This window comes from Chiroxiphia lanceolata, chromosome 5 (assembly GCF_009829145.1).
Source record: "Chiroxiphia lanceolata isolate bChiLan1 chromosome 5, bChiLan1.pri, whole genome shotgun sequence".
Taxonomy (NCBI): Eukaryota; Metazoa; Chordata; class Aves; order Passeriformes; family Pipridae; genus Chiroxiphia; species Chiroxiphia lanceolata.
Window position 1 is genome coordinate 74812334 of NC_045641.1, and position 11989 is coordinate 74824322.

Sequence of the window (11989 nt, forward strand, 5' to 3'; positions counted from 1 at the left end):
AGTATTTTATAAACTGTTCTGTTTACCAAGATGCCAAACTAGTAAGCTCCAGTCAGCTCCGAGGTAGAAAAGAGCAGTGCCCTCACAGGGAGTAACCAGTAGAAAAGAGCAGTCCCCTCACAGGGAGTAACCAGTAGAAAAGAGCAGTCCCCTCACAGGGAGTAACCAGCAGTTCCACTGTGCAAGGAATTTTATCTCAATCAACAGGGGCAGGTTGGCTTCCTGCTATGGAAAAAATCAAGACACGAGTTAGTTGGTGTCTTCAGGATACTTTTCAGCAAGCTCAATAAACTTTTGTGACAAGTTTTACTTGTTTTCTTTCAAACCAGCAGGTTTTGGTATAAAGTGAATTAGGATTTAACTTATCATAGCTTCTCAAAGAGCAGGATGCCAAAAGCAAACCAGCATTACACCTCAGTGCACGGAACCACAGCTGAATAATCAGATGCGTTGCCTCTCCCAGCCAAAACCCACCAGCTGCATTTCTTAGCCTGATTACATCCTTTCAAGTAATACCTCCAAAGTCTGCAACAAAGCCCCAGACAAAAAACTGAATTAATGTGTTGTTTGGTACACTAGGACAAACACACAGATTTACTACGAGAGACAGGGATCTATTCTGTCTGAATCAAGTGGGAAGCTGCTGTAGATATTTCTTGAAGTGTTTCACCTCTCAGACATCCTCGATTGCCTTTCTTTGTTGCTACTTGAAAGAAACTCCTTTCTATTTCAAAGTTCACAGGTTTCAACTCACTCCAAAATCCTCTTCTCACTGTGACTTCTGCTCCCGAATTTCCTGTCATTTTTCTCTTAATGGTGTTGGCCTGTCACTGTCATATTTAATTGTTCACATTTCAGAATAATACCACGGTAATATAACAGATAATGTCACCTCTTGTGCATTTGGAACAGTATCTAAGCCTCCCTTTGGTTGTATTTTATGTGGTTACTTTTTTTAATGTGCTTAATTGGAAGGTATTGATATTCTTTGTCCTTAGTGACTTTCCCAACTCCTTGCAAGGAAATCCAGAGCTTATGTAATGTATTATTGTTGTGAGTACTGTTGAGGTTTTAAAATAATAGGTTAAGGATATAAAAGGAGAAAAACTTACAGGAAAAGATAATAACATTTCTCAGATTAATTGATTCAGGCTGAAAAATGGAAATGCTTTCAAAGGCCCTTCTTCATAGACATTTCCTCTCACGTTATTTTTTAATGAATGTGAACCAAAGAAGAATATTAGGCACTGTAAATCTACAGGATGGGCCTGGCCTTGAGGCTCAAGCTCAGGCAAATATTTAGCAAGTCTTTTAACTGCTATCTACAGCTGACAAAATATTCTAAGACACTCGACAAATTCTTTAGTAATACATTCCAATGCCATTACAATGCAGTGTCAAATAGCATTCCAAGCTGGATTTCATACACTGCTTCTGGGGTTTAGGGGGAAGATTATCACCCGGTTCTTTTAAAACACAATCTTTGCCCTTCAGGTTTATTGAACTCTCAATATCAGAATGCTAAAACTCCTTGCTGCCTTGACTGGCAGCAGGGAAGGGTGAGGGGCAAAGAGCCAGAGGCTCTGCAGAGCTTCCCCAGCTCCATCACACCTCAGTTTTCAGGTGACACTGGTTACATTCTTCCTTCTCCCTCCTGTTCTCCCTGATCCTCCCCTCCACCTTCCTTGTCACTAGGAATACGATTCTCCAAATATTTGCTAAGCCTTCCTAGGGGCTGCAGTACAGGAACATAAGGAAAATGAGAAGGTGAGGAGTGATGTTGAGGGAATATTACAGACAGCTCACAAGGACACGGTGTTCTTGCACCAATTAAAAGTCAGTGATTTCAGTGTGTTTTTGCCAAAACACTGGATATGGAGTAAAAACTGGCTATTCTTACTAGAGTTCTTCCTAAAACTATACCACAATATCCATCCACACTGCCATTTAATGAAGAAAGCAGAAGGGTCAGGTCTGTCACATCAGCATGCAAAACCTGTGAGTCCCAACTGTACCTGAAAACAATGGGAGTGGCTGACTTAGAGAAACAAGGGAAATTTTTTAATGCCTGTGTTTGGGGAGTTTGTGCCAAGAAGTGCTTCAGGTCTTTAAAAGTCTGTGAAATGGTACCATGAGTAGAATTATAGAACCATAGAATGATTCTATAATTTTTAAAATTATCTTGTTTCCCCCCTGCCATGGGCAGGGACACCTTCCACTAGCCCAGGTTGCTCCAAGCCCTGTCCAACCTGGCCTTGGACACTCCCAGGGATGGGGCAGCCACAGCTTCTCTGGGCAACCTGTGCCAGGGCCTCCCCATCCTCACAGGAAGAACTGCTTCCATATATACACCTCTGAAAATTCCAATTACCACATTAAACCCGAGAATGATGCATTTCCAACACAAGTTTTACGACTGGAATTTTGGGGGTGCAGGTCTGGAACAGTCTCCCTTGGCACAATTCCAGCCTTTTTTCCTCCTCCGACCGCCAGGATTTCCTGCACAGAGCTGCAAAGAGGGAGTCGGGCTGTTCACCAAGCGCCAGAACAAACCTCGCTAGGGGGGACTCGGGAGCTTTAGGCTTTGGCTTTAAGAGATCAGGAGCCAAAAAAAAAAAAAAAGAAGAGAGGGGAGGGGAGGAGGCTGTGGCTGTCGGCGGTGGGATGCGCCGAGCAGAGCTGCCCCCTGTCCCTGCCCTGGTGGCCGTGCCCAGGTGAGCCGTGCCCAGGTGAGCCGTGCCCAGGTGAGCCGTGCCCCGGTGGCCGTGCCCCGGTGAGCCGTGCCCCGGTGAGCCGTGCCCCGGTGAGCCGTGCCCAGGTGAGCCGTGCCCAGGTGAGCCGTGCCCAGGTGAGCCGTGCTGTGCCACCCGCTGTCCCCGCACCGCGCCCCAGGATGCGGCGGCCGCCGCCAGCCCCGCCTCGCCGGTAGAGCTGCGGAAGGTAACGCTGCCGCCTCCTCCTGCTCCTTCTCCCTTCTGGATTTAGCTTTGCGTTCCTCTCACCCCCGTCCTTCTCCTCCCTAAGGCTCCCGTCACCTCCCCGTTCCCTTGGCACCGACCCCGCCGTTCCGCGGGGTCCCTTTCTGCTGCCGCTGAGCCCGGGTGTGTGTCACAGCCCCGCGGCTCTCTGGCTTTGCCTGGCACGGTATTTAAGGGGTTTTAAGCGTTTTCCGGGACCCGTGATCGTTCCCATCTCCGTCCCCGGGGCTCAGGTGTGTCCGTGTCCCCCCGCCCACTCACCGGCCGCGGGTTTGGGGCCGGTGTTACCCCAACCCTGCAAGCGAGCCCTGCCCCTGGGAGCTGCCGGAACTCGCCGGCAGTGCGGCTGTTTCCCGGGCGCCGGCAAGGCTGGGAATCCCTCCGGGTCATCCCCGCGGTGGGCAGGAGCGGCTGTCCTGCCCAGCCTCCTGCTCCCGGCCTGGCTTTTCCCGGACGGAAGCGGCGGGCGGGGTCGGGAGCATCCCTTTGCCCGCGGCTGCCTTGGGGTTGGAGCGTTCGGGGCGGTTTTCAGGCATGGAACTCCCTGGAAACACTCCTCCCGTTAAACCTTTGGCTCGGAGCTTCAGTCTTCTTGTTTCGTAGATAGATCCTTAAACGAAACTTAGTGCCCTGAGCAGCAACAAAAAAAAAAGAGGTGAAATTAGGAGGTGTTTGGATGTCCCCGCCGTGTGTTCGGAGCGCGGACCCGGCTCCCATCCCGGCTCCCATCCCGGCTCCCATCCCGGCTCCCATCCCGGCTCCCATCCCGGCTCCCATCCCGGCTGTCCGGCGTTCCCGCATCACCGCGGCTCCCACAGTGCCACGAGGGAACCCGGTGGCCGAGCAGCTGCCCCCGCCTTTGGGCAGTCCCAGGGGATGTTCCAGAGCAGTTCCCGGTGCTCCGACCGCGGGGAGGTTTGACCCCTTCTCACTTGCAGCTATTCACCCGTGAGGGGTGGGGGATTGTTGCTCCCACTTCCTTGCACAGCTCCTGCTTCCAGGAACCAAATCCGGGAGCTAGAAGAAAACAGCGAGGTCTGAAATGTTGGTATTGACAGCAGCCTGTGGTGAGATGATGCTTTCATTGAATTTGGGAAGTTGCTACTGTAATTAATAAAGCTTTTTGTTTTATTCAGGGCTCAGAGATGGATTCACCAGAACGAGCCACAATTAGAAGTGAGCAGAAATCCAGGTAACCTGTGTTGGAAAGGTTATGTTTATATGTCTGCGTGTCTATGTACACACATTTATGTATTTATTTGTCTCAATGACAATCTGAAGCCACAGGGGGCATAAACTACTGATTATTGGATACAAGAACATCATGCATGAAAACTTGAAGTGATTCCAGTAACTAGTTTCTCCACTGACCGAGTGCTTCATGCTCAGTTAAGCCGTTTGTGAGGAATGAATAATGAACTTCCTGAGAGGAAACAATTTGGGCTGAATGTAGCAGGCAGGGATGGGGGGTCATCAGACGCATTTTCTTTGTAGGCAGGAGCTGGCAACCCTGTCAACATTTATTTATTGCTTTGCCTGAGGCCTTTCAAGTTAAACACTGCAGTTTGAGTTAGACAGTTTCAGGTGCTTGTGAAACAAGAGGTGTTAAACATCCATGTCACCAGGAACTGAAAGATCTGTAAAGGTAGTTGGAAAGTCAGAGGTGTTTTGAGGTTCTGTGTTACTGCAATCCCTGTTTGTACAGAAGTGATTTCGCTGTACGGTTTAAAAGCATTTTCACTTCTGTGCTGAGTAATCAAGAAAGATTGTCCTGACAGTTCCCTGTGCTGGTTTGTGCAGGGAGCATGGACACAGCACAAATTCACCTCTGAGAGGGATCTGTGGGTAGTAACATCTGAGCAGTGGGTTGGATGGACCCTTGATCTGAACCAGCATGACTGCTGTGTTCACGTGTCCTGCACTGAGCACAAATGAGAATGAAGATACTGCTGCTTCCCAGGAAAAAACAAACAAACAAAAATTTGTTTGTTTGAAACATCATGCCTTCAGGATGGGTGGGGAACGTGCTGTGCACGAGGAATTGTTGTTTTCTGTTTTCCAGAAAGTTCCTGAAGAGCCTGGTGCGGAAGCAGCCGCGGGAGCTGCTGGTGGTGCTGGGGACGGGCGTGAGCGCCGCGGTGGCCCCGGGGATCCCGGCCCTGTGCTCCTGGAGGAGCTGCATCGAGGCTGTGCTGGGAGCAGCCGAGCAGCTGGAGGTGCTGCACCCCGGGGACGTGGCGGAATTCCGCAGGAAGGTCACCAAAGAGAGGGACCTGCTCGTGGTCGCCCACGATCTCATCAGGAAGATGTCACCGGTGAGTGTGTCTGTGACCTCTGCTCGTTTCTAAAACCACTTCGTGCTTCTATTCAGTTACCAACAAAAACCTGCTTCCAAAACTTGACCTTTTTACTGGTGAAAATGGCCATTTTGTGGGCAATCACGTAACACACTGTATGTTTTGGAGAGCCTAAAACATCCCTGGGTTTTAGTGTGAGTCAGCTTTCATCAGAATTAATGCAAGCAGGAGTCCTGACTGTTAAATATTCGTTGTGACTCACTTCTGGGAAATAAAAGGGGAATTTGCAGCTCTGTGGAAAAAACTAGGAGGACCCTGAAAATACAAGTAGGCCCTGACCCTACTGATGGCCTTGGCCACACAGAGTGAATCACTTCCCTAAGGACAGTCCCTACACGCCCAGGTTCTCAACCATCCACCGAGTTTCCAGAGGTTTTCAGACTCTGTTAAGCCCTTTGCCAAGTCTTCCTTTTAGCTGAAATATTCAGGGTGACAGACATAGCCCCAAGTATAGGCTGTGGGGAATCTTTTGCAACATGTGGGGAGCCTTTCTACAGGCCCAGTGTGATAATTACCTCACTTTTGAGGGGACTCTGTGTTTATGGTAGATTTAATCATTAATAATAGTTTTCTCAACCAGGAAGGAAAAAACAGAAAAAAAGGAAATGCCAACTTCAATAGTATATCCCAGACTCTGAATCCAGGGAATGGTAATTTTAGTGCTGTTTTCTTGTACCTGTATTACAAGCTCTCTTGAGAACCCCAGCCTAATGTTTGGAGCTACACTGAGTGGAGGCACCACTGGAAAATCAATTGGGATTTATTTTGGGTGGTTTTGCTTGGTGTGCCGTGCAAGCCCTCTGTGCTCTGGCATTAAGTATCCAGGTGAAGTGGGTTCCTGTGGGAGGCAGGGATCATGGAGCTGATGAAGTGTTCCTCTGCTCTCTCCTCAGCGTACCGGGGACACGAAGCCCAACTTCTTCCAGGATTGCTTGATGGAGGTGTTTGATAACTTGGAGCAGCACATCCAGAACCCTGTGGTCCTGCAGTCCATCCTGAGGCTCATGGAGAGAGGCACAATGGTTCTGACCACAAACTATGATAATTTGCTCGAGATATTTGGTCAGCAACAGGGCAAACCTATGGAATCTTTAGACCTTAAAGATAAGGATAAGGTATGATGAGAGCAGTAAAATTAGTAGATTTAATATAAGACAAGGCAGCTCGAAAGCTTCATTGAAAGATGTTTTCCTGTTTAAACAGTGTCAAGACTAAAGCTTGTGTCATAGTTTGAAATTGGCCCCCCTGAGAGGCTGGGGGGGGCTCAGAGGTGATTGGGTGCCAGGACAGTGTTCCCTGGAGAGCCAATCACCACTAATTAATTGGTAGAGCATGTCTGTAAGCTGCAGCAGATGCCCAGACATTTCTTTTACGTGTCTCTTTACTCTGAGTAATCTGGTAACAGTCACCAAGGAGAATTTCAGTGACTCGTTTATTGACCAGCTCCCCACGTTCACTGTGAAAAACCCACAGATTTATTTAACTTCTGTGAAGTCACTGTTAAAATCCCAAGCAGGATTTCACCTGGCTGGTAGGTATTGTGCTGTTCATACCTTTCCTGTCAGCTGCTGGAATTTGCTGCTTGGTTGAATGCTTGTTTAGCCCCAAAAGGCAGAAACAGCTGCAGGATCAGCCATCACCTCTTCATTATGATTTTAAGTGAACTGTGTGATTAGCAATTACAATCTCTTGCTGCAGGGAAGTGCAAAAGGAGTTACTGCTGCTTTAAGTGGTTTGTAAGTCAGTCCAGCTGTTTAGTTTTCCAGGATCCTGGTGATTGTGGTCCATTATAACTGTGTGATTTGCTTCAGGTTCTTCAGTGGGCGAGAGGCCACGTAAAATATGGAGTTCTTCACATTCACGGCTTGTACACAGATCCCTGTGGAATGGTGCTCGATCCCTCGGGATATAAGGATGTTACTCAGGATCCTGAAGTCATGGTTTGTGTGATCTTTACATTTTTTACCATGTTTTGCCAAACTGTTTTATCATAATCACTGCAGACATGTTACCTAAGGCTGGGGCTGTGTGGGGTCATATAAACGAAATACTTGGGGCCCAGAGAAATGATTCAGAATTATTCAGAAAGGCAGCTGTGTTGCCAGGGCAGTGCCTTCATATACTCCTGGTAAATCACAGTCAAACCCCTCATCTGGATGTCTCAGTTGCAGTTCTTTGTATTTGTCTTATGAAAGAACAGGAGCCCCAAAATACTGGACACCAGGACAAGGATTCATCACCATATGATTGCTTGGATTCATGATTTAGGGGCTTAAGCTGTTACCAGCTCTGGATCTTGGACTGAATGTTGTATCTTAGCTGGTTTAGGAACTCAAACATTTGGTCAAGAATATTAATTCTCCTTATTTACAGACTGACCCAATATTCTGTCATCACAATTCTTTCAATTTAATTTCCCTTGCTGGCAACATTTATATGTCTGTTTAAACTTCACAGAATGGCTTGGGTTGGGAGGGACCTTAGAGGTCACCTAGTTCTAACCCCCATGTATTTGTATAACTTGGATTTTTTTTCTTTTTTGGTAGAAACAATAGTTACAAAATGTCAGTTTGGCCTGGTCCTAAAACATTTGCTTCTTTCAGCTCCCTAGAGAAGGTTCTGCTCTGCTGCTCCTTTTCAGCCTGGCTTATTTTAGAAGTCCTGACCTTGGCTTTGCCTGCTGAAGTAAATGTGGCTTTTGTTTGTTTCTGTCCCTTCACAGGAGGTTCTTCAGAACTTGTACAGGACCAAGTCCTTCCTGTTTTTGGGCTGTGGGGAGACTCTGCGTGACCAGATATTCCAAGCCCTTTTTCTTTACACAGTAAAGAACAAAGTGGATTTAGAGCATTACATGTTGGTGCTTAAAGAAAACGAAGACCACTTTTTTAAGCTGCAGGCAGACATGCTGCTGCACGGGATAAAGGTGGTGTCCTATGGGGACTGCTTCCAGCAATTCCCAGAGTACGTCCAGGATCTCACTGCTCAGATCTGCAAGCAGAGGAGCCCAGGTAAGGAAAATCCAGGGCCCGTGGCCTCCTCACCAGCCCAGGCTGGACTGAACAGGTGCCCAGCAGTGCCCTGTGGGAGCCCTGCACGAGGTGCTGACCTCGTGTGCAGCTCCTTGGCTCCTGAGGGACATGCAGGGCTGGAACACGTGGCCAAACTGTGACCAGATCTGTTTTTGGAAATCTGTGGATTTTGGAGGTCTGTGGATTTTGGAGGTCTGTGGATTCTTGCAACGCCAGTCTTGAATTCTGAGTTTGCCTTTTTGTTAGCATTTGGTAAAGATGTTCACTTTGTGGATTTTTGTGGCGTGAACTATTCCAGCCTATTGAGTGTTATATTATCTGAAATCTGACGTGTCAGGAGAAGAGACTGAAGGAATTGAAGGAATTACCTGGTGGGATAACCTGGTTGAGCCACAGTATCTGATCTAGAATGGGAAATTAAATCAGTGCATCCAATAAATGTTGGGCTTATCACAGTCAGGGCTAGTGAGGAGAAACAACTCTGTCAGAGGAAAGAGATTCATGTTTTCCAAACAAGGACTGGTCTGCTATGGTTTATCCACAGAACGGAGGAAAATAACTAAATGACCTTGGGAAGAATTACTATTTGACAGCTCTTTTATTTATCAACTCAGTGAAACTGTTTTGTCTAGAATTACTCCAAGTGATGCAGACCAGGAACCTTCCCCTTGCTCCCCCTCAAAGAAAACTGCAGGTGCATGCCCAAATTATATCCCGCTTTTTGGGACCTGATGAATATTCCAGTTAGACTGCATTATGTTTTTCTTTCCATGGAGGCTAGAAAAAAATATTTAGCACAGCATGGAGGTTCCAGGACATTTATCTGCAGTGTAGACAACTAAAAGTAAGTTGGTGTGCAGTTCCAGACACTGAACTCAGCCTGCTGGTTTGGTTTTGATGTACTTTCCATAGTCTGAGCAGTACCTAGAGCCTCTTCAGTCTGGAGAATCCAATTTATTGCAGAGCAGCCATTGATATCAAAACAGGAGGGACACAGGTTTGCTTAAGCTCTAAAAGGAGATGACTGCAAAATCAGACTCTAATGTTCCCCTTTTCCTTCTTGGGAATTCCTGATTGGCATCAGACATGTGAGAAGAGGGACCTTACTCAGACTTGAAAGCCTTGTGATCTCACTTAAAAGGTCCCTCCCAGGCAAAAACCATTTGGGGATTCTAAACACAACTTTGCTGTTTTGGGATGGTGCCTAAATTCTAAAAGCTTTCTGGATGGTAACCTGTGCTGCTGCTCTCTCACACTTCTCTAGATGCTGATCGGGTGGACAGTACAACACTGCTGGGTAAGTAACACTTTTACTGTCTCAGAAAGTTCCATAATCCTACCAAAGAGAGAAAAATACATCTCTTGTTTCCAAAGTAACTAAATGATTACTGTGCACTGCTCTACTTTACCTCCCAAAGTCTGCTGCATGCTCTCTTTTTTCCCCTCTGATTTTCTTTCTGCTTATCAGCAGGTAACTGCTGGGTTTCAGCTGTCAATCAAATGATAAATGATAGAAAGGAAAAGCTCTGGGAAATGTATAGAAAAAGTTATTAATGCTGACTAGAGTACTCTAAGGTAATACTAATATCCATGAGGTTTTGACTTAGATTTCCAAGCACAGGTTTCTGTTCCAAAGCCTTCCTTAAGGAGGTCTGGAAGAGAGAATCTCAAGCGTGTGGTACTGAAGGTGAATTTTCAGCTAAGCTGTTCAGGTGGCTCTGTGATACTTCACTGAATAAGCTGAGCAATAATACACAAAATTCCAGTTTATTGTGTAAAATAGCAAAACTTCCCTTTGAAACAACGTAGAAAGATCCCACTCCTGAGAGCTCTGTGCTGCTGCAGGGAACATCAGAAGTGTATAAAAGTAGTATTTCATTACTGTGCAGGGCAGGAGGAGAACCCCCCACTCTTTCCCAACCACAGAGCACACAAGGTCCCAGACACTTGTGGGCAGGTGTAAAACCAGAGATTAGGTTTGTAATTCTAACTGGATCTTGGGCTTACCTGTCTTGCAACTGAGTTCACTAATCCCATTTTCAATAAAGTAAAATTAGGCATCAGTAAAGGAGAAACTACAAACTTGAGCACAATTTATTCCAGTTCCTCTTAACATAAAGCTCCTTACAGGTGATTTTAGCTCCTGTTTACTTGTAATTTGGAATAAAGACCAAGTAAAACAGACTTGCAGCAGGGTTAGTGCTATATATAATTCAGAATCCAAACCCAAGAACCTCAGGGGACCAGGACTGTGTTTATCTTTGTATCTGGTGCTTGTAATAAAAATTACACCAAGGACATGTACGTAGCAACAATTTGGGGTTTTTAACTTCTCCCTCCCCAGGAACTTCATGTGTGGACTGTGCTAAAAGGAAGTTGGGAGAAAGTGGCACTGACTCTCCTAAGAGGATCAAGCAGTCAGATACACCCACTAGTGAATGAAAAAACCCCAAACACCCAAAGCCCACCCCAGAAGCTTTTTAACAGTAGGTGTTTTACAGCTGCTGCATGGAAAGTTTTGAGCTGGTATTTCCATGGTTTTAAGTGGAATACAACTGTACATATTAGCCTTTCCTTTCTAAAGCTGGAAATGTGATGTGTGTGAAGCTGGAGCCACCAGTCACTCCCCTGGCACGGCCAGACCCTCAGGCTGTACCTGCAGGGTCAGAGACAAGCAGGTGCAGCTTCTCTCAAGCCCTTTGGACCAAACTCTGCCCAGGTGCAGCCACAAGAGAGGTAACTTTGGAATCTGTCAACAATGCCCTTTGGCACAGCAGCCTTTGAAACCAAGGGGTTTCAGTTCCTTTCCCATCAGCTGGACTGTGGGTGGGCTGTGGAGGCTGGACTCCAGGGGTCTGTCAGCACAAGGCTGCTTCCAGGCTTCAGATCCCTAAACCCTGAGGAACAGAAAGTGGTGTTCCATGGTTATGGAGCCCACAGCACAGTGACCCACCTGCTTTTCACTTTCAGCACAAGGGTTTGTTTTCCTGAGTCTAGTGAGGCAGGAAGGGCTGTGCCAGTGCTGTATCCACAGGGACAGCCCTGAGGGCCACAGGGCTCCCTGACCTCTGTGCTGTGGGTTTCTGTGGACATGTTTTACATGCTGTTACACCACAGGCTGTGCTGCCCCTTGCCTTGGACAGCAGGTGACAGAGTCCTGCTGCAGTGGAATGAAGCCCAGTCAGGATCCAGGGATGGATCTGTAGACAATTCCTGGTGGGGACCTTTGCCTTGGGTTGAACTGCTCTAAGGGTGAAGGTGGGGCACTGCAGCACCTCTTTGCCCCAGGGACTGGTACTTCTCCCACTGGAGCACCACACAGACACAATTATTACTTGAGTGGCTTGGAAAAGCTGATCCCACAGAGGGGCATATTCAAGGCTGTTGGTGATTCCATTGCCCAGGGCTCTTTTTCTACTTCATTCATAACCTTTTTTTTTTTTAAATGGGAGTAAGATACTTACTGAAAACCAACCTGTTGACCATGACATTACCCTGTTTTGCTCAAGCTGTGTAATGAATTTGGAAGGACATCTCTGAAGGTGACATACACTCTCTCAATAAAATACTTGAAGTAAACTGTACCTGTGTAGCAGCTGTCCCCGTTCTTCAGGCTGTTCCTTTC

General features: G+C 47.0%; 1 protein-coding gene across 3 annotated transcripts; it reads left to right on the plus strand.

Annotated features, from left to right (window-relative positions):
• Positions 1-2802: 2802 nt before the first annotated feature.
• On the plus strand, positions 2803-11962 carry FAM118A (family with sequence similarity 118 member A). 3 transcript variants are annotated; one of them, XM_032688990.1, is made up of 8 exons: positions 2803-2940; positions 4115-4170; positions 5041-5293; positions 6229-6450; positions 7147-7275; positions 8058-8343; positions 9629-9661; positions 10709-11962. In XM_032688990.1, the coding sequence occupies exons 2-8, from the start codon at positions 4124-4126 to the stop codon at positions 10804-10806; spliced, it is 1068 nt and encodes a 355-aa protein (XP_032544881.1). In that variant the 5' UTR covers positions 2803-2940; positions 4115-4123; the 3' UTR covers positions 10807-11962. The 3 variants fall into 3 exon arrangements, with proteins under 3 accessions (XP_032544881.1, XP_032544880.1, XP_032544879.1); XM_032688989.1 differs by lacking the exon at positions 2803-2940 and adding an exon at positions 3744-4013; XM_032688988.1 differs by lacking the exon at positions 2803-2940 and adding an exon at positions 3800-4022.
• Positions 11963-11989: the final 27 nt, after the last annotated feature.

What these genes read in the sequence shown, in the direction of transcription:
- FAM118A (XM_032688990.1), top strand. Translation starts at nt 4,124, where the DNA reads ATGGATTCACCAGAACGAGCCACAATTAGAAGTGAGCAGAAATCCAG. An exon ending in CTCAGGATCCTGAAGTCATG is followed by an intron (nt 7,276 to 8,057) that starts GTTTGTGTGATC and finishes GTCCCTTCACAG; the next exon opens with GAGGTTCTTCAGAACTTGTA. An exon ending in CTGCAAGCAGAGGAGCCCAG is followed by an intron (nt 8,344 to 9,628) that starts GTAAGGAAAATC and finishes ACACTTCTCTAG; the next exon opens with ATGCTGATCGGGTGGACAGT.